Below are 24,569 nucleotides of genomic sequence, written 5' to 3'. Positions count from 1 at the left end.
AACCAGCACAGAATGTTAGAATTATCACAGGTTTGCATCACCACACCTGACTAACAGAACTTCTAGTGGGGGAAAAAACAGTAAAATATTAAGAAAAGAGCTGCCATCTCATCGAGAACTTAAAGTACCACAACTGTTGGGTAAAGGTGAAACGAGAAAAGGAGATGAAACTTGAAGCAAAAGCAGGGACCAGCAGACATAACAGCATTATGTATAAAATCTATGTACTTTTCTAGAAAAGCCCAGTATAGCAACATCAGTGCTTCTCAACCCTGGCAGAAAGACAAAGCTCTATCATACAATATATCATTTTGGATGATTCCAAGTTACAGACACATTGGGGAAACACTCAGGTAAGATAAACACAAAATACTGAGATGGATTAAAAAGAATTGAACTCTAGGTTACGGTATGGCTAGGTTTCTTGTTCCACCAGCACTGAGAGTCTTGGATATAAAAGGGAAAAACCCATCTTCCTACCCAGTAAGTCTCAGCATACTGCCACATACATGGGACCTCTCCCTGGCACTCTACATCAATGTTCATCATCTTGGAGGAAGAGCTCTCCTGGGCATCCCCCCTCAGCTTCACTGACTCAGTCTTCAACCACACCAATTTCACTCAGCCTCAGGAGATTACCCATGAACAAGAAGGAGACAATTACCAAGAGAGTAAAAGGTATACCACAAAGTACACTTCCCAATGGGTCAAAGTTAATGCTGTACAAATACATCTCAGGCTAGAGCACTTCTCAGGACTGGACATTGGTGGTACATGCTTGTAATCCCAGCACTTGAGAGGCTGAGGGAAAAGGATCGTGAGTCCCAGGCCAGCCTAGGCTGCATATTAAGTTCAAATACAGACCTCAGAAAAACCTTAAAACAAACAAACAAATAATAAACATATGAAGTACTTCTCAGGAGGGGAAGCCCAGAGGGCATTAAGCTCCTGAGAGGACCTCTCAGTGAAGGGCACTTTAGAAATGAAACAGAATTGAAAAGAGACTTCTGGAAAACACCATACTGGATCCCAGTGCCGGAGACCACTGGGCAACTCAAACAACCCCATTCATTTTCTCTGGCTTATCATTCCCAATACTAAACAGGCAGCCTTGGCATATACCTGGTTCCTCAACAAGGCCAGTTTTCTTAAGATAAAGGGAAGAAGTGTGTGCAAAACATCCTCAGTACTCCAACTGCAAACATCCCCATCCCCAACTCCTAAAAAAGGTCTTTTCTCTGGTTCTTCAGAAAAAGGGAAGAAGTATATTTTCTTAGTCCAGTGTGAGAAAAAAGATAATGAAAATATAACAGAGGGCTAACAAGAGGGCTCAACAGGTAAAGGTGTTTGCCACAAAAGCCTGACAACCTGAGTTTGATCCCTGTAACTTGCATAAAGGTAGAAGGAGAAAACCAACACCATAAAAAAGTCTCCTGACCTCCCAAAGTACATCATGGCATGTGCTCATGCATACACACTGTAATAATAAAATAAAGGGTTTTTTTTTTAAGAAAATTTAAGAGTCTTTGAAAAAGTATACAAAGGTAAACCTGAAATTATTTAAATCTGGACTTCATATAAAAGGAAGGGCACAAGTTGGAAACGGACTAAAGGGAAAAGACTAAGTAAAAAACATAAGTGTCTCGCCAGGAGGTGGTGGCGCACGCCTTTAATCCCAGCATTTGGGAGGCAGAGGCAGGCGGATCTCTGTGAGTTGGAGGCCAGCCTGGGCTACAGAGTGAGTTCCAGGACAGGCTCCAAAGCTACACAGAAACCTTGTCTCAAAAAACAAAAAAAAAAAAAAAAAAAAAAAAAGAAAAGAAAAAGAGTGTCTCAGGTAACCCAGGCTGACCTGGAACTCACTGTGTAGTCAAGGATGGCCTTGAACTTCTGATTCTCCATCCTCCACTTCTCAACTGCTGGGATTACAAGCCACACCCAGCTCTACTATGATACATGTCATTATGAAAACAACTCAAGTTTCATAAATAAACACTGGGCAGCCTTGCCTGTGTTCTCTATTTTCTGACTCAGTCTTTAAAACTGAAAATAGATCTGAGTGTGCTGGCTATTACCTGTAAGCTCAGCACTCAGTAGCCTGGCCAGGAGTATTGCCTTGTGTTTGAAGCCAGCTAGTTTGGACTAGTGAATTATAGATCTATATGGACTATAGTGAGACCCTATCTTTAAAACAAACCAAAACAGGAGCTAGAGTGTAGTTTAATCGACATAGTGCTGTACCTAGCATACATGAAGCCCTGAGTTTGATCCCCAACACCAAATAAACCAGCATAGGATAGATCATGTAATCCCAGAACTCTGGAGGTGGAAGCAGGAGGATCAAAAGTTCAAAGTCACCCTCATACACACATGGAATTCAAAGCCAGCCTGTTTCAAACAAACACACAAAAACAAAAACTAAATCGAAACAAAACAAAATATATATAATAATAAATCTTTTAGTTATTACTTGCTGAAATAATGGAATGCATTATGGTTTGTAGAAACCCAAGGATCAAATATTTTAAAATGGCAGTCAGAAAAAGTAAATCTGTGATCATTTTATATTTACTTTTCTCCAGTAGTCTCCGAACCTCCTTTGCTGTTTCTTAATTATATGATATTGAGTGATTTGGGTCCTAAAACTGTATTTTGATTAATGTGGTGGTTTGAAAGAGAATGGTCCCCTAAAGGGTCATATATCTGAATGCTTGGTCCCTAGTTGGTGGAACCATTTGGGGAAGGATTAGGATATGTGGATTTGTTGGAGGAGGTGTGTCACTGGAGATGGACTTTGAGATTTCAGAAGCCCAGGGCAGGTCCAGCCCCTCCCTCCACCACTACTACCTCTGCCACCAACTTGCAAATCAGGATGTAAATTCTCAGCTACTCTCCAGTGCCATGCCTGCCGGTGTGCTGCCATGCCCCACGCCATGATGGTCATGGATTCACTCTCTGAACGTAAGCAAGCTCCAAATTAAATGCTTTCTTTTATAAGTTGCCTTCATCGTGGTGTCTCTTTACAAGAGAAAAGTAACTAAGATGACGTTAGTACTGGGAGTGAGGTATTGCTATGACAGGCCTGGCCATGCTGCTTGTTAGAATTTTGACTTGGGAACTCTGCACTAGGGAAGCGGTTGGATGCTTTAAGTGGGGCTGTGAAGAATGCTATAAGAGGCTAAACTGAAGAGTTTTGGACCAATATCGTTGGCAAAGATTTCAAGACAGCCTAGTATTGACTGTGTTACGTGGTTATTAGTGATCTGTAAGACAAAATGCTAAACGGTTTTATTAATAAAAAACCCAGAGCCAGATATTAGGGCGAAACTGAGAGATCAGATAAGCAGAAAGAAGCCAGCCACGTTCTTACCACTAGGAAATCCTCAGCCAACGAAAGAGCTGTATACCCTGCACACCCATGCCTATACTCTTTCTGTGCCCTGCCATCTCACTTCCTCTCTCCGCCCAGCTACATCACTTCCTCTTTCTGCCCAGATCTATCACTTCCTGTCTGTCTGTACAGACTTCCATGGTTAACTAGTGCTGGGAATTGAAAGTGTGTGCCACCACACCTGGCTCTGTTCCCAGTATGGTCTTGAACTCACAGAGATTTAAAGGTGTGTGCTACCACTGCCTGACCTCTATTTAATATAGTGGCTGGCTTTTTCCTCTGATCTCCATGTAAGCTTTATTTATTAGAGCACAAATAAAAAATCACCACAGTGATCACTCAATGCAGATCTACAATGAAAAAGTACAAGCAGGGCAAAAGGAAATACAAAATGCACAATTTGAGGAGAAAAAAGAACATATATATGTCTAAAAAGAAAATTTCTAAAAATTTCTAAAAAGAAAATATAATGTCTAAGCCTAGGTTTGTGCTAAAAGAGGTAAGGAGAAATGGAATACCCACAGGCAAGACCCCACCTAGCTAATCATGCAACTCACAAAAAAGAAAATCCCCAGAGAATCTACTCCAAAATCAAAGATTATTCAACAAAGGAAAGAGATCAAAGGCTATATAAATGTAATTCAAGGAGGGGGCCATATTCCATCCCAAACATAGAGCAATACTTGGCAGCACCAGCCGGTGCTTCTGGCTTTAGATCTAGAATACAGGAGTAAAGGGGTTGTTTCTCTTTAGTTCAGGAAAACTGCTGAAGCCTGAAGGCATGTGGCCAGGGAGTCCCTGCATGCAGGCCCAGAGAGGCCATCACATAAAGCTGAGAACATGAATCCTGAATTACACTGAAGATCCCAAGATGTTGGAGATGCCACAATCATGGTCATGCACTAACCTTCTGAACCTGTAAGCAAACTCCAATTAAATGCTTTCTTTCATAAGTTACCTTGGTCATGGTGTCTCTTCAAAGCAATAGAAAAGTAACTACAACAACTAGTGATTAAAATACTCAAGTCCTGGGCAGTGAAATGGCTCAGTAGGTAAAGGCACTTGTCACCTGATAACCTACACTTCATCCCTGGAGCCCACATGATGGAAGGAAAGAACTGACACTCACAGATTGCCCTCTGACCTCCACATGTATGCCATGGCACACATATATATTTTTTCGTTCACACACACACACACACACACACACACACACACACACACAATAAATAATGTAAAAAAAAGTCTAGCCTCTAATTTATTGCAAACATACTAAAGATTAGAGTTTAACTTTTTTAAACAATGTACTCAAGGGGGGCTGAGGAGATAGTTTGGCACTGAGTACTTGCTGCTTTGCTAAAGGATCTGGATTTGGTTCCAAGCAGCCCCATCAGGAAGCTAATAACTACCTGTGACTCGAGCTCCAGGGTTTCTGACCCCTTCTCACCATGCCAAAAGGCACCAACACACACACCTGGTACACATACTCAGAAACACATACAAATAAATCTTTTTTAAAATAATTTTTTAATAATAAAGAAGTACTCCAATTTTATTCTACGCTTTTTTCAATCTTACTTTGGGCAAAGAGAATATGAGTTTATGATAAAACTTAAAAACTGTAAAACTTGGGTATAATTTTTATTTGAGTGAAGTTACACAAAATTAACCCTCATCTTTTATGCTTACCATTATCTAGATGGTAAATTTGAAGTTTATAAAATGGTTAGATTTACATTTACTCTCCTCAACTGTGTTCTTTCCATTTACAATTTTGGTTCATAATATTTGTTAAATATTTGGTGTGTCAATTACTGTGTTAGTCTCAAAGAATATAAAACAGAATTAGGAAAGCATAGTTTATTAGGCACATCCTTGACAGTCCAAGCACATTCTTACACTGAAAAGTGATGTGTATGTAATTTTCCCTAACGTCAGATGTTTTCCTTTTCAAGGCATAAAATACAAGAAATACAGGAAGTAAAATTAGTTGTATCATCTTTTTTCTGCGGTCAAGTTTATTTCTACTGGGAGTGAACACAGGATTAAAAAAATTCACACACTGAAGATGGATGAAAGTTACACCATGGGATATTCAGTTCATATAAACATGAATTAAATAAAATAATGTTTTTGTAAATATTTTTATTCAGGTTGGTTTTTCTACAAAACACATAGGTTCAACTGTGGTAAATCTATCCTCTGTGATTTAACAATTGATCCAGTTCATAGCTCATTAAAATAACCATTCAGTTTTAAAGTAAATGAATATTGAAGTGGGAAAAAGAGATTAATAAAAGCCAATAAAAAGGGGATGAAAAGATGGCTCAGGAGTTAAGAGCACTTGCTGCTCTTGCAGAAGACCCATGTTTGGTTCTCAGAACCCACATAGAAACTCACAACTGCCTATAACTCCAGGCCCAGGGGATCTGACTCCCTCTGCCAGCTTCTGTGAGCACTAGACACATACACATACATACATGAAGGCAAAACACTCACACATGATTTTTTTTATTTAAAAAACCAATCTAGAGTGACTAGAGAAATGGCTCAGTGGGTAAGTTCAGCTGCTGCTCTTCAAAAGGATCTGGGTTCAGTTCCCAGCACCCACATGGCAATTCACAATCACCTGTAAGTCCAGTTCCAGGGGACCCAGTACCCTCTCTTCTGCTCGTGAGTACTGTACACATGTGGTGCACACACATACACTCAAACACATACATAATAAGCAAATAGTTACTTTCATGTTTTTAAAAGCCAACACAGAAATAACGTTACTTGCAATTAAGCATCCTTTTCTTTTTGATACACAAAAATATATTAAAATTGACTTTAGTGTTTTCTTGGTCAAAAAAATCTTATATTATGGAGCCGGGCGGTGGTGGCGCACGCCTTTAATCCCAGCACTCGGGAGGCAGAGCCAGGCGGATCTCTGTGAGTTCGAGGCCAGCCTGGGCTACCAAGTGAGTTCCAGGAAAGGCGCAAAGCTACACAGAGAAACCCTGTCTCGAAAAACCAAAAAAAAAAAAAAAAAAAAAATCTTATATTATGGAAATTGCTGAAAAGCAAAGGAGTAAAGAAACTAATGTGAATCTTCCATCATGCGCTTGTCATCTATCTAACCAAAAGAAGAGGAGTGAGTGGAAGTGTATAAACCCTTTCCTCCCCAACTTGCTTTTTGGTCATGGTGCTTTCATCACAGCAATAGAAATCCTAAGACAATAACAATGACTAATTTATTCCTAGGTATACTTACAAGAAATCCTTTAGCCAAAGTTCATATTGTTTGAAAAGTAGTCTGTGTTTGTGTGGGTATGCATGGAGACCAGCTGTCAACATGAGATGTCTTCCTCAACTGCTCTCCAATTTATTTTCTGAGATAGAATCTCTCACTGAAATTGGAGCTCACTGATCTGCTAGGTGAGATAAGTCAGTAAGCTACAATTATCTTACAGTTTCAGCTTCACAAGTGCTGGGATTACAGCTGCCATCTCCCTAGTCCTTGCAAAGTATTCTTTTGCTGTTGTTGTTTTCTGTTTGTTTTGTTTTTCGAGACATGGTTTCTCTGTGTAGCCCTGGCTGTCCTGGAACTCACTTTGTAGACCAGGCTGGCCTCAAACTCACAGAGATCTGCCTGACTCTGTCTACCAAGCGCTGGGATTAAAAGCGTGTGCCACCACCACCAAGTTTGAGATGTATTCTTAATTAGCTTATTTTAAGCATTAATGTTATGTAATTATGCATATTATTTTGTTTCTATTCTATTATTTTATATGTAATGTATAAAAATGTTTACAGTTTGGGGATTTTGTTGTTACTAGGAGGGGTTGTTGGGGGTTCTTTTTTGTATCTGTGTCTATGTTCAGTTGTTCTTTTGTTTTTTAGAACAGTACCTCATTATTTAACCCAAACTGGCCTAAGATTCCCAATCCTCCTACCTCAGCATCCGTAGGGCTGGAATTATAGGCATGAGCTCTACTCTCAGCTGTATTAAATATATTTAATAGCAGAATATATAGAAAAGAAACTATTTTTAAACACTTATAAAAAGAATAATCTTTTTCTTTTAAAAAATAGAAAAACAACTGAACAAGTACACCACCAATAGATAAGCTAACATGGAAGGGCAAAACAAAGAACTATAGGCAACTAAGCAACGTTGAGAGCAGAGAAATATTCTTACTGACAATGACCCCTCTTATCCAATAGCAAATCATCAACCCTAAAATCATATACATACAAACAACATTAAATGAGTTGAGCAAGTGGAATCACTATACATGTGCATATATGCATAATTTTTTTTAAATTTTAAAGAACCCTTGGATTTGAGAGAGAGCAAAAATGGGTAGGACACAAGAGGAATTGAAGGGAAGGATGGAAACGGGAAAAGCAAAGCATTCTACCACATCTCAGCTCCCAAGATGATTCTTTTAATACTTTTTTGGGTTTTTTGTTTGTTTGTTTGTTTTTTTGGTTTTTCTGGAGTTGAGGACTGAACCCAGGGCCTTGAGCTTGCTAGGCAAGCTCTCTACCACTGAGCTAAATCCCCAACTCCTCTTTTAATACTTTTATACTAGCTGGGCATGCAGTTCAGTTGGTAGAGCACTTGCTTAGCATGTATAAAAACCTGGGTCTGAACCCTAGAAATACATAAGCACATGCCTTGCTCTTAACACTAGGAGGTGAAGACAGGAAGATCAGAGATTCAAGGTCATCCTCAGCTTGAGGACAGCCTAGGCTACATGGGATCCAGTCTTTGAAAAAAAAAAAAAAGAAAAAAAGAAAAATTCAGAAAGAAAAAAGTTCCTTTTCATTCTAAGATTTCAATATTTTTCCTTTTTTTTTTTTCTGGTTTGGTTTGGTTAGGTTTTCTCTTTATATGGCCCTGACTGTCCTGGAACTGGTTATGTAAACCAGTTTGGCCCACAACTCAGAGATCTGTCTGCCTCTGACTCTGAATGCAGAGATTTAAGTTGTGCCATCACGCCTGGCTTCAACAGTTTTCCTAAAAACCAACTGACTTCCCTTTCATGTGATGCTTTGTGGTCTAAACTTACAGAAGAAAGAAATGACTAGTTGTGGCTACACCACAGTCTACTAAAATAGAAACTATAGGGTAAAATCAGAAATGCAGCCCTACAAATGGTAAATAAATAAAGCTTAAAAACCAGTTTTTAAAACAAACTCAAAATCTGGTGACTTCCCATGGCAAAGTGGCTAGCTGTACACAAAACACCTGTATCAGCATACAGCCTAAATCCACTGTATCATGGAGGAAAAAAGGCCTATTAAACACCTCTTGGTATTGTTAGTAGCACATAAATGAAAGCCAAGTCTAGTTAATGTCCTGTTTGCTGATAACTGTTAAGAGATACATACTTAAAATACCTTAAATAAAATAGGAGCCCCACCTAGTGTGACTCAAAAGAACGAATAAAATTTTCAACCTAATTCTAAAAATACCTCCACGGCAGCGGCAGAGGGCGCATGCCTTTAATCCCAGCACTCAGGAGGCAGAGCCAGGCAGATCTCTGCGAATTCAAGGCCAGCCTGGTCTACAGAGCGAGATCCAAGACAGGCACCAAAACTACACAGAGAAACCCTGTCTCGAAAATACAAAAAAAAAAAAAAAAAAAAATACCTCCAGATAGTGCAAGTTATCAAAAGCCTGGTGATACTCAGGGCAACTTGCAGAAAACTCTGAACAATAATAAACTTGAAATTCCTGCTGACCACACAATGATAGAATCAGTGAGTGATACTCAAATCTCTAGGGGAAAAAAAATTAAGGATGATTCAACATACAATGGATCTATTAAATGGATCCAAGCATTATCATCTCAGGATAGCAACTACATCATTTCTAAGACTTTGGAGTTGCTAACTTGTGAAGAAACTAAACACACTAAACACAGAAAATTTAATTAAAAGATCCTTAATTGGAAGCTGGAGAGATGGCTCAGAGGTTAAGAGTACATAGTGTTCTTCCAAAGGACCCTGGTTTGGTTTCCAGCACCCAAATGGGGGTTAGCAACCATCATTCCAGTTCCAGGGGCTCCAGTACCCTCTTCCGGTCTTTGGACACTGCACCCAGAACATAATGCAAGCAATACACTCATAAAATAAAAGTAAAATCTATCTATAAAATAAATAAAGTTCTCTGGTCTGGAGATGAAGCTAAGTTCTTATCTAGTATGTGTAAGAGCGAGGTTTTACCCTAAAACTGAAGAAAAAAATGACCAGTCTGCTTTGCTGGGCATGGTAAGTCATATCTATAATCCCAACATTTGAGAAGCAGAGGCAGGAGGATCCTGAGTTTGGAGGTAGGCTGGAGACACAAGGAGTTCAAGGGCAACATGGTGTACAACAGCCTGGAGCTCATGCAGTCTCAGGCCCTAAACCTGCCCCAAGGTCATGGTTTCCTCCCGGCTCCTGGCAACAATGGAAGCCTGAGATGATAAAACATTCACTTTCTGGATTGGACCTCCTCAAAGGACCACTGTGGTCCACGACAGTACAAGAGGTTATGTTGGTGTCTGTGGCCCATGCTGTTTCCCATTCAGAGATGAAGCCTGAGATCTATAAGGACCTACACAGTCTGTGCTACTATCCAATGCCTTGGTGATGTCCTAAGGCATTGTTGCCTCGGTGCACCAAGTTGACGTGAGCGGCATGTGTAACCACCTGAGACCATGTTGAGGCTCATGGTCCATGCAGCAGTTGAGGGCCATGAGTGGATCAGGGGTCCTGATATGGACAATGGTCATGCTGAGTTCAGTGGCCCGAGTTACCACCAAATCCCATGCAGATGCCCGTGGTCAGGGTTGAAGTCTGAAGCCATGTTAATGTCTACGAGTGTGAAAGAGCCTATCCTAGCCCTCACCAACAGCACTGCAGTGCAGGCAGTAGCATGGGTGTAGGACAGCTAGTCCCGCCCATTCTGGCCACTGCAAAGCTTTCCTCAGCTGATAGCTTCTGGTGTGGATGCAGGCTGAGAAAGAATCTTCCTCCCTTTGGGGGGCTGGCCACTAGGAATCTGACCATGTTCCAGGCATATATGGGCAACACAAAATGGACTTGGTTTTTTTTGGAGTGGGAAGGTCATAGTGGACAGGGAGCAGACATGGAAAGACTGGGAGGTGAGTGATGGGGGAATATGATGTGAGATTCCCAAATAATCAATAAAAATTAAAAAGAAAAAAAAAGAAGACATAAATGAAAATCTTCTAGGACTCTGCCTCAAATATCCTGACAAATTCCTCTTCTCCTATCAACAAACATTATAACTTAAAACTAATTTGAGCAGCAGGGAAACTGAGCTTCCAGGACCCAATTTACTGTCAAGTAACAAAAATAAAATTCCTTACCAAGCCTATATAGTGAGGGTAGGATATAAAAATACAAAGATGACCCATGAGATTCTTTTCAGAATTAACTTTAATAATAAACCCCTGGCTTACTTTAATAAACCTCTAACAAGGACAAATTCTAGGCCATGATGTCCAAAGCATGACTTTGATAATGGAGGCGATGACAGCTGACATCTAGTAAAACACTAAAGGCTTAATTTTCCTAGCCTAGCAATCTGCCAGAATTTAACTTACTGAAAAGAGGCCACTGTCTCTTTTTTCTAATGATGATAATGCATACTTCTATTTTTTTTTCAATTTTGCTCAGCTTTATTAAGTATAATTGATAAGTTTATAGTGAAAGTGTCTTGCTGCAGATAAACATTACAAAATTACCAAGTCGAGGTAACCAGCCATCACCTCACATACTTATCACTTTTTATTGCTGACATTTAAGATCCACTCTTTGCAATTTTCAAGTACAGATTTTTCTTATTCCTTAAAAAGACTTCACATTTATTTAACTTCATAATTCTGTGCTATAAAACTTTCACAGTGATTTCTGATCCTCAATAAAGAAAGCATACTAGACCCTGTCATGAGCAAGTTTAGCATACATGGATTCACCACAGGCCCTGCTGACCTGTTCTGTGTTAGATGTTCTCATATGGACTCTGAGTCTCACAGCACAAACCCCTAGAAGATGGAATGGGCACGCACCACATGCAGATTTTGGGTTCTCTCAACCTTCTTTGTATGAAGGTAAACAATTCTATTACAAGGAGTTTTCTATTCAATTCTATTACAGCATAGTTTTGTCAGAGACAGTTTGTAGAAAAGCCTGTGATGACACATCAATCATTGGACCATTCTGAAGAGCTACACTATTGTTTATAGTAACCAGGATACATAATAGAACTCTAGAACATATTCAGCCTAACTAAAACATTGTACCCTGTGGCCAGTATCTCCTTATCTCCTTCCCAAGCAGTCTATGATAACCACCATTCTAGCCTCTGTCTCTGAGTTCAACTGTTTTTGACTGTATTTATAAGTTAAAACAATCAGTATTTCTATATGTTTTTCTGTTCTAGGCTTATTTTATTTAGTATAATGTCTTCCAGATTAAATCATGTTGTCAAAATGACAGGATTCTCTTCATTAAGTATGAGTTGTCTTCCACTGGGTGTATACATGCACTCCTTTAACACCATGTTACCTTCATCTATTGCTGAATCATATTGGTTCTACTTTTAACTTTTTGAGGGATCTCCATACTATTTTCCATATTGGCTGTATCAAGGCACAATTCCATCCATTGTTCCTATTGGAACAATCCTTTTCTACACTATGAATATGTATTACTTTCATTGGTTAATAAAAAAGCTGACAGGTCAGTAGCTGGGCAGGAAGTTAGGTGAGAAACCCAAACTGAGAATGCTGGGAAGAAGGAGGGCAGAGTCAGGAGAGATGCCAGCCAGGAAGCAAGACATGCTAGAGGGCAGGGAAAGCCACAAGCCATGTGGCAATACATAGATTAATAGAAATGGGTTAACTTAAATGTAAGAATTAGCTAGTAACAAGCCTGAGCTATCAACTGAGCATTTATTATCATATTCAGCCACTGAGTGGGTTATTTGGGACCAGGCAGTCAGGACAGGAAACATCCATTTACAGTCTATAGAGATTTCATTATATCTTTACCAACACTGACCTTGTCTTTTTTCTTTATTTTTTAAGTCATGGTCTTGTATACTGCAGGCTAATCTTGAGTTCACTATATAGGTGAGGCTGCCCTTGAACTCTTAGTTCTCCTGCTTTCACCTCCTAAGTGCTGGGATTAAGGCGTGTTCCACCAAGCTTTGTCTTTTTCATAATGACCATCTGAACAGGTAAGAGGTAATAACATAATATCTCATTGCAGTTTTGATTTCATTTCTCTGATGATTAGAGATACCGAGTATTTTTTCATGTAACTACTAAAAAGAAGCCACTTTCTGAGTCAGTACTAGTCACATATATATAAGCATTTATACTTTAAAACTGACTTAAAAGTTCAAGCAAAATAGTCCTTACTTAGAAAGATGTTTTTCTTCTAGAATTATACAAAAAACACTTGGCAATTCCCTGCTCCTTAAAAATGGTCTTTTCTGAGCTGCGGGCTGGTGGCGCACACCTTTAATGCCAGCACTCAGGAGACAGAGGCAGGCGGATCTCTGTGAGTTCGAGGACAGCCTGAGCTACAGCGTGAATTACAGGAAAGGCTCCAAAGCTACACAGAGAAACCCTGTCTCTAAAAAAGGTCTTTTCTGGTTGGAAAGCCATTATTTCAAAAAACAGTGTCTTGCAGGCAACTCTATCTTGAGAAGTCTATACCTACCCTTATTATTGTGTCTACAACTGCCCTTTCCTTCACACACACACACACACACACACACACACACACACACACACACGCATTAAACCATTTTCTTAAAAAAAAAAAAAAAAACTCCAACTTTCAGGAAAAAACAATTCTGCTTACCCTCAATAAAAAAATGTAGTAGATAGAGAGAGGTCATTGGTGAAGTACATGAGTGCACGAAGCTCTGAGTTATATACAAAACAAATGAGCACATGAAAATATGTTCAACATCATTAACAACCAGAACAAAAATTAAAACTACAATGAAGCCGGGCGGTGGTGGCGCACGCCTTTAATCCCAGCACTCGGGAGGCAGACCCAGGCGGATCTCTGTGAGTTTGAGGCCAGCCTGGGCTACCAAGTGAGTTCCAGGAAAAGGCGCAAAGCTACACAGAGAAACCCTGTCTCGAAAAAGCAAAAAAAAAAAAAAAAACACTACAATGAAGCCAGATGCAGTAGCACAAGTGGAGGCAGGAGAACATCAGGAAGTCAAGGCCAGCCTCAGCTACCTAAGGACCAGTTTAAAAAAAAAAAACCCTACAATGAAATATTGTTACATATATAACATACTAACCGAATTTCTAAACATGGCAACACCAAATGCTGGTAAAGATGTGAAGGAATTAGAACCCTTTGACAAGCAAGTTAGTTACTATAACACCAGCAATTCTACTCCTTGATACACTAAAAGAATCAAAAACAGATATTCACAGAAAAATCTATACGCATATGTTTATATAGGAGCTTTGTTTATAACAGCCAAAACCCAGAGACAACCAAGATACCTTTGTGAGTAAATGATAAATTGTGGTACAGTTATACTATGGAAAACTACTCAGTAATTTAAAAAAAAAAAACTACTCAGTAATTAAAAAAAAAAAACTACTCAGTAATTTGCTACATTATAAGAAATGAATAAACCTCAGTGCTAAGTGGAAAAAGTCAAACCTAGAATGTTATGTAGGATATGTAAGGTATGGTTCTTTGAAAAACTGATACAAAAACACATGACTGGTTGTCAGGATTGGAAGAGGAAATACAGGCAGAGAGAAATGGGCCAAGCTATGAGAAAGTACCCTGAGTGCTCCTCGTGGTGATGAAGTATGTTAATCTTGACTGTCAAGGTACAATGTCAATACTGAGGATCTGACATTGTTAACAGTGGTTTTTACAAGATGCTCTCAATGGGAGAAACTGAGTAAAGAGTACAGGGGAATCCTTGTATTATTTTGTACAACTACATGTGAATTTATAGTCATCTAAAAATTATTCAAAACCTAAAACATATATTCAGTCAGATCCACATCTATTTTAAAAGTTTTTCTTGCCAGTGGGAAGGAGACAGGGTCTCATTTTGAACCCCAGACTATCTTAGAACTTAATATGTGGCCCAGACTGCATCCAAATTGAGATTCTCCTGCCTCCGCCTCTCAAATTCTGAGATTACAGGCCTGCACTACCATGACTGTCTGAATGTTTTCAATTTTATTTTCACTGGATTTCAAGAGCTGTTCTCATCCCACCTTCTTCTTTCTTTTGTTTCTCCAATGCTATCAGTCTCCACGACAGCTCTTCTTTACAAATGTCATAAAACTTCTTCATCTCACACAAACTCAAACATTTGACTAGCTCTATTATTACCTTTTTTTTCCAAATGTGTTCCATAAATGGCACTCCTTAAATCAAAGTCCATACGAAAACCAACCAGGTCCGACGTCTGTTATTTTTATACATCCATATTACTTGACAAGACCACAGTCCATACAGAACCTTTAGAATTTTACTGTTTATTAGCAGCAGAACTTCCTCAGGAAACAGACATTGTTTTCACGATGATGATGCTTACTCACTTGCTTGAATATTTCACCAAACAATGTGTGTTTTAAAGTTCTAAGGAAGATTAAAAAAAAAAAAAGCAAGCACCAATGTAAAGAAACAAGTAAAGACACAACTTTCAAAAAAGAAAAAAATGCACAAGTTTTAAAAATACAGATGCTGCCAGGAGTGGTGGGACACACCTCTAATCCCAGCACTTGGGAGGCAGAGGCAGGCGGATCTCTGTGTTCCAGGCCAGCCTGGTCTACAGAGCAAGTTCCAGGACAGCCAGGGCTACACAGAGAAGCCCTGTCTCGAAAAAACCAAAATAATAATAATAAATATAATACAGATGCTGCAAATAGGAAGAATAAGACTAGGCAGGGAATATGTACAAAGGACCTGGTGTTCTACTCTATAATACCAGAACAACAAACATGCTTGAGACATGCCAGGCCTATAAAACCTACAAAACCAGGTCTATAAAGTCTATTCTTCTACAATTTTTACTCAAAAACTATGTAAAGTGGGGACAGCAAAATGGCTTAGGAAGTAAAAGCACTTGCTGCACATGCTGAATGACCTAAATTCAATCCCCAGAATCCACATGAAGGTGGAAGGAGAGAACTGACTCCACAAACTTGCCATCTGACTCTACACACACATCAAAGCATGTACGCATATGCACATACATAAAAAAGTAATTTTTTTAATTTTATATAAAGCTAGAGAGCCCATACTTTAATTCAATCATCATTTTTAGCAAATGAACATTATTACTTATCTAACATACAATATAACAATTACTTGGAGTCTTAAACTCTCAAAGAATGGAAATCTTCCAATGAACCAGGCTCAGTGATGCGCACGCCTAATCCCGGCATGAAGGGGGAAGTGGCAACAAGAACAAGAGGCATCCTAAACCACATGAGTTCCAGGCCAGCTTAGACTACATAAGACTACACAAGACTCTATCAAAAAAAAAAATCAAAAAGCTAAATATATAAATACTCAAATACTTAGAACTGTTTGTGGCTATTATTACTGATTTTGCTTTTGCATAATCATCAATCTGTTCTCAACCCACAATTAAATGAAGAAATAATGTAGTACAATACAAGCCGTATGTTAATTCTTCAAGACAGAACAGCATGTAGCACTTTAACAGAGTCCTAACTCTATATGTATCATTACAAAAAAAACACTGAATCTCCGTGTTTGATCCTATACCTCCCATCCCAGCACTCAGGAGGCAGAGACAGGCAGATCCCTATGAATTCAAGGCTTCCTTGGTCTGCACAGTGAGTTCCTAGCCAGCCAGGACTATAGAGAAACCTTGTCTCAAAACACAAAACAAATAACATTGAGGCAAAGGACTAAGTTCTAGGCCATTTAGATGTTTCAATGTGTAGCTTAAATTAGTTGTGCAAATATCTATTACATGCTTAAACTTATCATTCACTTATTGAGAATTAATATCTGAACTCTTAAAAAAAAAACTGTATCTGGAGCAGGGTAAGTTCCAGACATTACAACTAAATAGTTTCCTTAGTCAGAAATAAATGTTCCAGCCAGCATATTTTCTAAATTAGATATCTTAACATACAATATCTATAATTACTAGTTTGATTGGCAAAGCTTCAAACAGTAAAGATTGACTGGCTTTTTTAACCTCAAATTTTAAATTATTCTAAACAAAATTATTATGGCACTGATGGCATTAATTTCCATGCTAGAGCATTCCCAAATGAGAAGAACCTCGGCCCTGTCCTTGGTACTCTCTCTCATTTGGTTTATTTGTTATTTTGTAGGTTTTGAAATAGGATCACAATTTATATCCCACATGGAACTCAAGATCTGCCATGCTGAGATCACAGGTATGAGCCACCACCCAGTTTACACTGATTCTTTTAGAGACATAGAATAGCTTATTCAGGTTCTTCAAACTCATAAAAAATACTAATTATATTCACAGCTGGTTCACTTTTAAAACATATATCACCCTATACTTAACCAAGAAAACGGGGAAGTGATACATTCAGTAAGAAGGCGCAGAAACACATAACCTGAACTTACTGATATTCATTTATTGGCAAAAAAAAAAAAAAAAAACTTGGCTACAAAACTAACACACACACACACACACACACACACACACACACACACACACACACACACTGCAGATATTCATCCATATCAGAAACCATGGAGACTGGATACATGCTGCACTAAAGAAGTGACATATTGCTTTCACAAACTGCACACTAATTGTGGTGGTTTGAAGGAGAATACGCCCCCATAGGCTCATATATTTGCATGCTTAGTCCCCACTTGATGAACTGTTTAGGAGGATTAGAAGGTGTGGCCTTGTTGGAGAAGGTGTGTCCTTGCTGTAGGAGGTGTGCCACTTGGGATGGATGGGCTCTGAGGTTTCAAAAGAACCAATTTCTCACTCTGTCTGCTGCCTACTCTCAGGATGTAAAACTACCAGCTACCTCTTCAGCACCATGTCTGCTGGCAAACTGGCAAACTTCCCACCCTGATGATAATGAATTAACCCTCTGAAACTGTACGTAAGCACCCAATTAAATGCTTTCTTTTATAAGAGTTGCCTTACTCATGGTGTCACTTCACAGCAATAGAACAGTAACAACACTGGTTAGACTATATGTTTTCACCAAAACTGACCGTAAAAACTTACTCATTAGTTTTTAGACATTGCTCAACCTAAGTTAACATCATACAGAGCATGATGTCAGGATTTGTGGGAAAAACAATTTTCTAGTTTTAAACTCAGAGCCAAGAATAACCCAGGCATGGTGGGTGACACGTGGCTTTAATTCTAGCCTTTTGGGAAGTGAAGGCAGCATGATCTGCAGTTCAAGGTCATCCTCAGCCTCACAGTAGTTCACATAGCCAGCCTGAACTATGAGACCTGTCTAGAAAGTTGGGAAGGGGCTGGAAAGATGGCCTAGAGGTTAAGAGCGCTGGCTGCTCTTCCAGAAGAATGAGGTTTAATTCCCAGCACCTACTGACAACAGTATGTAACCCCAGCTCCAGGGAATCCAACATCCTCTTCTGGCCTACACAGGCACTGAACACATGGTGTACAGACATACACATACATACACATAAAATTAAAAAATAAAATAAAATTCTCAGGACCAGTGAGATGGCTCAGTGGGTTTTAAAGGCACTTGCCACCACGCCTGACAACCAGAGTTCAATCCTCAAGACTGCCTTGGTAGAAAGAGAGAACTGAATCCCACAAGTTGTCCTCTGACCTTCACATGCCCACAAACACTGTGGCATACACACAAAATAAATAGATAAAATGCAATTCTTTAATATATTTTTAAAGCAGATGGGCAAGATGACTTGGGAGGTTAAAAGCACTTAATGAAAACTTGATGGCCTGAGATCAATGTCTGGAATTGGAAGGAGAACTAACTTCATAAAGTTGCCCTGATTCCACACAAGCTCCATGGTCTGTATGCACCCCCACATATATCATACACACACAATAATAATCATTTCAATCATATTATACTTATAATTATAAATTAATATTATTAAAAGAAGTTATAAGTATAAAAATAAGTAATCTGTAATGAGTGATGCCTTTTCCTTCAATGACTGCCAGGTATAGACTTTATCAGAATCCACTGAAAGGTTTTCATATATTTCTTTCCTATTAAAATTAACAACAGGCAACACTACTAACCTGTTAAAAATCGATGTTAGTATTAACAATAGATTCTTTTGGTTCTTACCGAAGGAAGTTAAGAGGCAGGAATACATCAGGAATTCAAGGGCAGCCTCAGTTACATGGCAATTGTGAGGCCAGCCTGGGGTTCCAAAGACCTTGTCTCAAAGATAAAAAATGAAACATCCCTCTGATGTCTATTTTTGTATAAGTAAATGAAAATCTTGGAGAACGGGGCAATCTGATTTCCTAATTGGCAGACGCTAGACTCTCTCTGCTAGATGCCTTCAGCAAAAGGGCTGTCAGTCAAGCAGACAGCCAAACCACCATTACACCACTGGACATTTGGAACACACTGCAGCTGCCTTGGGGAAGCTCCACAATGATCTCAACTGCTTGGTCTGATCTCCATAAATAAAAGCATAAGTACACATACCCAAAAAAAAAAAAAACCCCACAGGACATAGGACATTGTTCATAAACAACCCAAAATGGAAATGATGGAAATATACACCAATTTGACGAACAAATAAAATGTGATACAAGTACATCCATACAATGGAGTATTACTCAGCAATAAAAAGAAATGAAGTTCAGATACTCATCCATATGGATGAACCTTGAGAATATTACCATAAGTAGCAAAAAAAATAATTCTTGTATAAATCTATTTACACAAAATGTCCAGATGTCTAAAGTAGCAAGTAAGAAACTGGGTGTGGTGGTGCACAACTGTAATCCCAGCATTTAGGAGGTAGAGGTAAAAAGACCTGGAGTGCAAAGTTATCTTAGGCTACACATAGTTCAAGGACAGCCTGAAAAAATAAATAAATAAAAAGAGAAAAGTGAGAGTGGCATGGAGGAGAGGAAACAAAATGAAAAGTGACTCTCAAAGAGTATGTGTTTGTTTGGGGAAGGATAAAACAGTTTCTAAATTAGACTACGGTGATTGTTGCACCAACTCTCTGAATATACTACAAATCATTCAGCTACACATTTTAAACAATATGTAGATCATACGTTATTACATGAACTGTATCTCAAGAAAGCTGCTTTTTAAACACAGGGTTTCATATACCCCAGGCTGGTCTTGAACTTGCTATGTAGCCAAGGATGACCCTGAACTCCCTATCTTCCTTCCATCCAAGTGCCATTACAGGCACGAACCACCACACCCAGCTCTAAAGCTGCTTTTTAAATGGCAATGTATTTCATTATTCAAGTTAAAAATTTAAAAACAAAATTTTAAGTACAATTAGAGTGAATGCCAATTGCTCTGACCCACCAAGCAAAATAAGGAAATGACTACTATTGGTTAAATAATATGATAAGAGTAGAAATACAGACATGAGATTTGAAAAATGAAAACATGGAGCTATTGTTCATAACTGATTTGGAATCAGAATGTTAGTACTTGAAATGTGAGGAAATCTGGCTGTGGCATCATAACCCCTCATCACCAAGGCTGATTGAGTTGATATGGCTAGCTAGGCAGGTGTTCCCTTCCCTCTTCACTGCTCTGTGACCTTCCCAAGCTGCACTCAAGAGGATGACCTCCATGAATAAATGATTCTCTTCAGCCAAAGGTTGAAGTGTAAGCTGGGTTTCTATGCCACAGCCTCAAAAGAAGCTCTCAGCCATGCATGATTGCTGCATGTCTTAATCTTTGAGGCCAGCATCATTTACATGGTCAACAAATTAATTAATTAATTAATTGACTGACTGATTAATTAATTCCAAATCCTTGGTCCAGAGACAGCAAGCAGGTCTCTGGTTCACTAGGTAAAGGCACTTGATGCCAAACCTAAGATCAATCCTCTGAACTCACATGGTAAAAGAAGAGAACCTGTCCTGCAAGTTGTCCTCTGACCTCCACAATGTGCCATGGCATCAACATGTATGTTCATATACTAACACATACATACATACATACATACATACATGAATGTTAAAAAAAAATTTTAATCCAGGCTGGAGAGACTGGCTCAGTGGTTAAGAGTACTGGTTGCTCTTCCAGAGAACCTAGGTTCAATTTCCCAGCACCCACACCTGTCTATAACTCCAGTTCCAGGGCTTCTGACACCCTCACACAGACATACATGCAAGCAAAACACCAATATAAAATAATTTTTAAAAATTTAATCCAAATCCTCTAACAATATAGTCAAGAAAAACAACTAAAATGGATTGGGTCATGTGATAGTTCCTGGACTTTTTTAATTGTTATTAACAATGTCCCAATAAAGTAAAAGATTTAATTCATACACAACCACAGAACCAGAAAAAAAAGAATTCAGTGATAATAATGAGAACATCTGGGTAGAATGGACAACATGTTTAAATTATAACATACACATTTTTTGTTTGTTTTTCGAGACAGGGTTTCTCTGTGAAACAGTCCTGGCTGTCCTGGAACTCACTCTATAGACCAGACTGGCCTCGAACTGACAATGATCCGCCTGGCTCTGCCTCCCGAGTGTTGGGATTAAAGGCATGTGCCACCACTGCCCAGCAACATATACATTACTAAAGCCAAGACACCAGAAAATAAAACACCAAAATTCAGTTTATACAAATATGTACTACTGATGCTAAACATGTAGCTCAATTGGTAGGATGTTCACCTAACAGGCAGCAAGCCCTGGGTTCAATCCCTAGCATAAAGCTAAGCACGGTGGTGCTAGACTGTAATCCCAGCACTTAGGAGGTGTGGGTATGATGAGGATGAGAAGTTCAAGGGTATTCTCAGCTAGACAGCAAGTATGAGGACAGCCTAGGATACAGGAAACTACATCTCCCCTCCAAAAAATGAACATACTAAATCACAGTAAACTAAATTTATGATACTAAATAAGTTATTTATTGCATAAAACAACACCAACTGAAAGCTACAAGCAACTCAAGACAACATGGATAGTGCTCTGATAAGGAATCCTTCCTAAACTCTGGTGATCCCAAATACTCAATTCAGCAGCCAAATTAAGAGACTAGAACGTAACATTTTCAGTCACTCTAATAACATTTTAGTTACTGAAAGGCAAACAGTAACAGCTGCTAACAACACACTTAGAAGAATATTAGTGAGTGACCCCGGGCTTTATAAAGGACCACGAAATGAAAATCACTGGCCTTTCACAACACAGGAAAATAGGAAACAAGAGGAACATGATGGTCATGATCATGATACGAAGAGGACAGGGAAGCAATTGTGTGAAAGAACTGGCACAAAACAGGGGAGAGCTAAAAGTCACCTAGGGGTGTACTAGGGGGGTTCAACTCAGTGGTAAAGCATTGTTGTAGCATTCGGGAGGCCCTGGTTCAAACCTGAGCAGTGAAAAAAAAAAAAAAAAAAAAAGTGGGGGAGGGATACAAGCTATTAAGGACAGTTATTTCCAGGAGGGATGACACCGAGCAAACTTGCTTGGCACTAACCATGGAGCCTGGAGAAGAAAGCTGTGCAAGTGAAGCTAAAAGCAAAAGTCCTCAGCCTTCGGTCATTCTCTACCGGGACAATTCTCCCCATGAAAAGGTAAGCAGTGATTAGTGACAGGTTCTGGAGGGAGGAGCACTGGGCCAACGCTGTACGAGGAGGGGGAAAGTGATTTTCAACGCACAGACTGAACGGAGACCAGTAAGCACCACAGGAAAGGACCAGGAGGAACTAGTTCTAGGATATCAGGAAACTGCGGGGGTTCAAAATTGGTCTTGGTGAATAATTTTCAACAGGAAGTATAGCAGATGGTAATCCCCAACTAAGGCAGAACAAAAGTAGTGAAGGATCTGTGGGCTGGGCACAGTTCAGCTGAAGAGGGCTTGCCTGGCACACTACAAGACACTGTGTTCCATCCCCAGCGCCACAAAGAAAAAAAAAAAAAAAAGAAGGAAAGGCAGGGGGTCCAGGTGCAGAGTGCCTGGGCTGAGAACTAGACACCCATTTTTCTTCCCTTGTGACCTTGGACAAGTCACTTCACTTCCCTGTGCCTCGTCAGATACAGGGGGATAGTAACTGTACCCCAGCGGTAGGACTGCTCAGTGGCTTCCATGGATGTATTTGTACATCAATTCGCACAGTGCCTGGCGCTTTGTGTAACAAGTGCAAGGTAACTAAGCGGAGAAAGGCCAGGTACGTTCTGACGTCTCCACGGGCAATGCAGGTGGAAGCTATCGGAGAAAGTGTCAGGGGAGGGAGCAAAGAGCAGGTCCAGGTGTAGGCAAGGTCCCGGGGCTGCACTTGGGCGGGGTCGTCCTCACGAACTGGGCTCTCAGGTGAGGGAAGGTAGAACTCTTCCTCCAGGACCGAGATAACCAGGACGCTCTCAGAGGAGCTGTGATGGGCAGTTCCAATGCGCGCAGAGCCGGCACCCGCTCCTGACTGAAGAGCTGCTGACCGAGAAGGGAGCGGCGGCCCAGCAGAACCGCGCCTCACCCTCACTCTTCAGACAGGCTCCCCAGCAGGGCCTCGCCCAGGACGCGGGACACCGGCGGCTCACCCCTCTGCCAGCCGCCGCGCTCCGCCCGCTCCAGCCGACCCGACCCGGCCCCGCCCCGGTACCTGAGAGTGGGCCCGATACAGGCCGTGTCTGTGCTCTCGATCTCCCTCAGGATCCGCTCGTGCTCCGCTGCCGTCTCCAGGCTCTCCTCCGCCATCTTCGCCCGCTCCATCGCAGGGCACCGACGCGCGGCCCTCACTCAGCGAGTACCCCTCGCACCCTCAGCCTAGGCTCCGTGGCCGCTGGGCCAGCACCCCGCAGCGCGACCCCGCCCTCGGATGCCACGCCCCCAGGCGTCAGCCCGGCCGCGAGCGTCGCGCACAGCCCGCTGGATTTGTAGTTCACTGAGCCAGGCGGAGCTGGGTTGTCCATTCACGCATTGAGTTTGCGCTAATTGCTGCGACCCTTGATATAGATCCAGAGCACTTTATGACACCTGTATACAATAACAGTGTATACACCTGTATACAAATCAGGCAGTGGTACTAACTATGCACAATGTTTTAATGTGTATGGGTATTTTGCGTGCATATATGTCTGTACACTACATGAATGCTTGGTGCCCCGGGAAGCCAGGGAGAGGGTGTCAGATCACCTGGGACTGGAGCTACAGATGGTTGTGAGACGTCTTGTGGGTGCAAGAAATGGAACTCCAATCGTCTGGAAGAGCCACAAATGCTCTTATCGACTGAGCCATATCCAGCCCCTAAATATGAAGCCCAGAAACTCATGATCCCCTGCCTCCACCTCTTTTTTTTTGAGATTGTAATATAATTAACAAGATTTCTCTCCTTCCCTTTCCTCCCTCCAAGACCTCCCATATATCCCTCCCCACTCTCCTTTAAATTCATGACCTCTCTTTCCACTGCTATCACATGCATATACATATATATAAACATATATATTCCTAAATATAACCTGTTCAGTCTGTAATAATGTAACATATATGTATGTTTTCAGGAATGACCGTTTCTGCCTCCACCTCTTTTTTTCCATCTATTTATTTTACATCCCAGCCGCAGCATCCCCCCACCTCCATCCTCTCCTCCAGTCTCTCTCCCCCATTCCCCCCTTCCACCCTCCAATCCTCTCCTCTTCTGTCTCCATCCAGGAAAGGGCAGGTCTCCTATGAATACCAATAAAATATGGCATATCAAGTTGCAGTAACACTAAGCACCTCCCCATGTATTAAGGCTGGGCAAGGTGACCCAGTATGAGAAGTAGGGCCCCAAAAGCCAGTAAAATAGTTGAGACAGCCCTTGTTCCTGCTGTTAGGAGTCCCACAAGAGGACAAAGCTACACAACTGTAACATATATGCAGAGTGCCTAGGTAAGTACCATGCAGGCTCCCTGGTTGTTGGTTCAGTCTCTGCAAGCCCCTATGAGCCTAGGTTAGTTGATTGTGTGAGCC

At 40.5% G+C, this 24,569-nt stretch overlaps 1 protein-coding gene across 1 annotated transcript in view; it reads right to left on the bottom strand.

Annotated features, from left to right (window-relative positions):
• Exoc6b (exocyst complex component 6B) overlaps positions 1-23,420 on the bottom strand; it is a 493,791-nt gene extending 470,371 nt beyond the window's left edge. The window contains exon 1 of the mRNA XM_059258084.1: positions 23,221-23,420. Within this exon, the coding sequence (XP_059114067.1) occupies positions 23,221-23,330 (110 nt within the window). The 5' untranslated portion in view covers positions 23,331-23,420. The remainder of the gene's footprint in view (positions 1-23,220) is intronic.
• Positions 23,421-24,569: the final 1,149 nt, after the last annotated feature.

The sequence above is a fragment of the Peromyscus eremicus genome, chromosome 3 (assembly GCF_949786415.1).
Source record: "Peromyscus eremicus chromosome 3, PerEre_H2_v1, whole genome shotgun sequence".
NCBI lineage: Eukaryota > Metazoa > Chordata > Mammalia > Rodentia > Cricetidae > Peromyscus > Peromyscus eremicus.
Note: the sequence above shows the minus strand (reverse complement) of the source record. Positions and strands in the feature narration are given on the sequence as shown.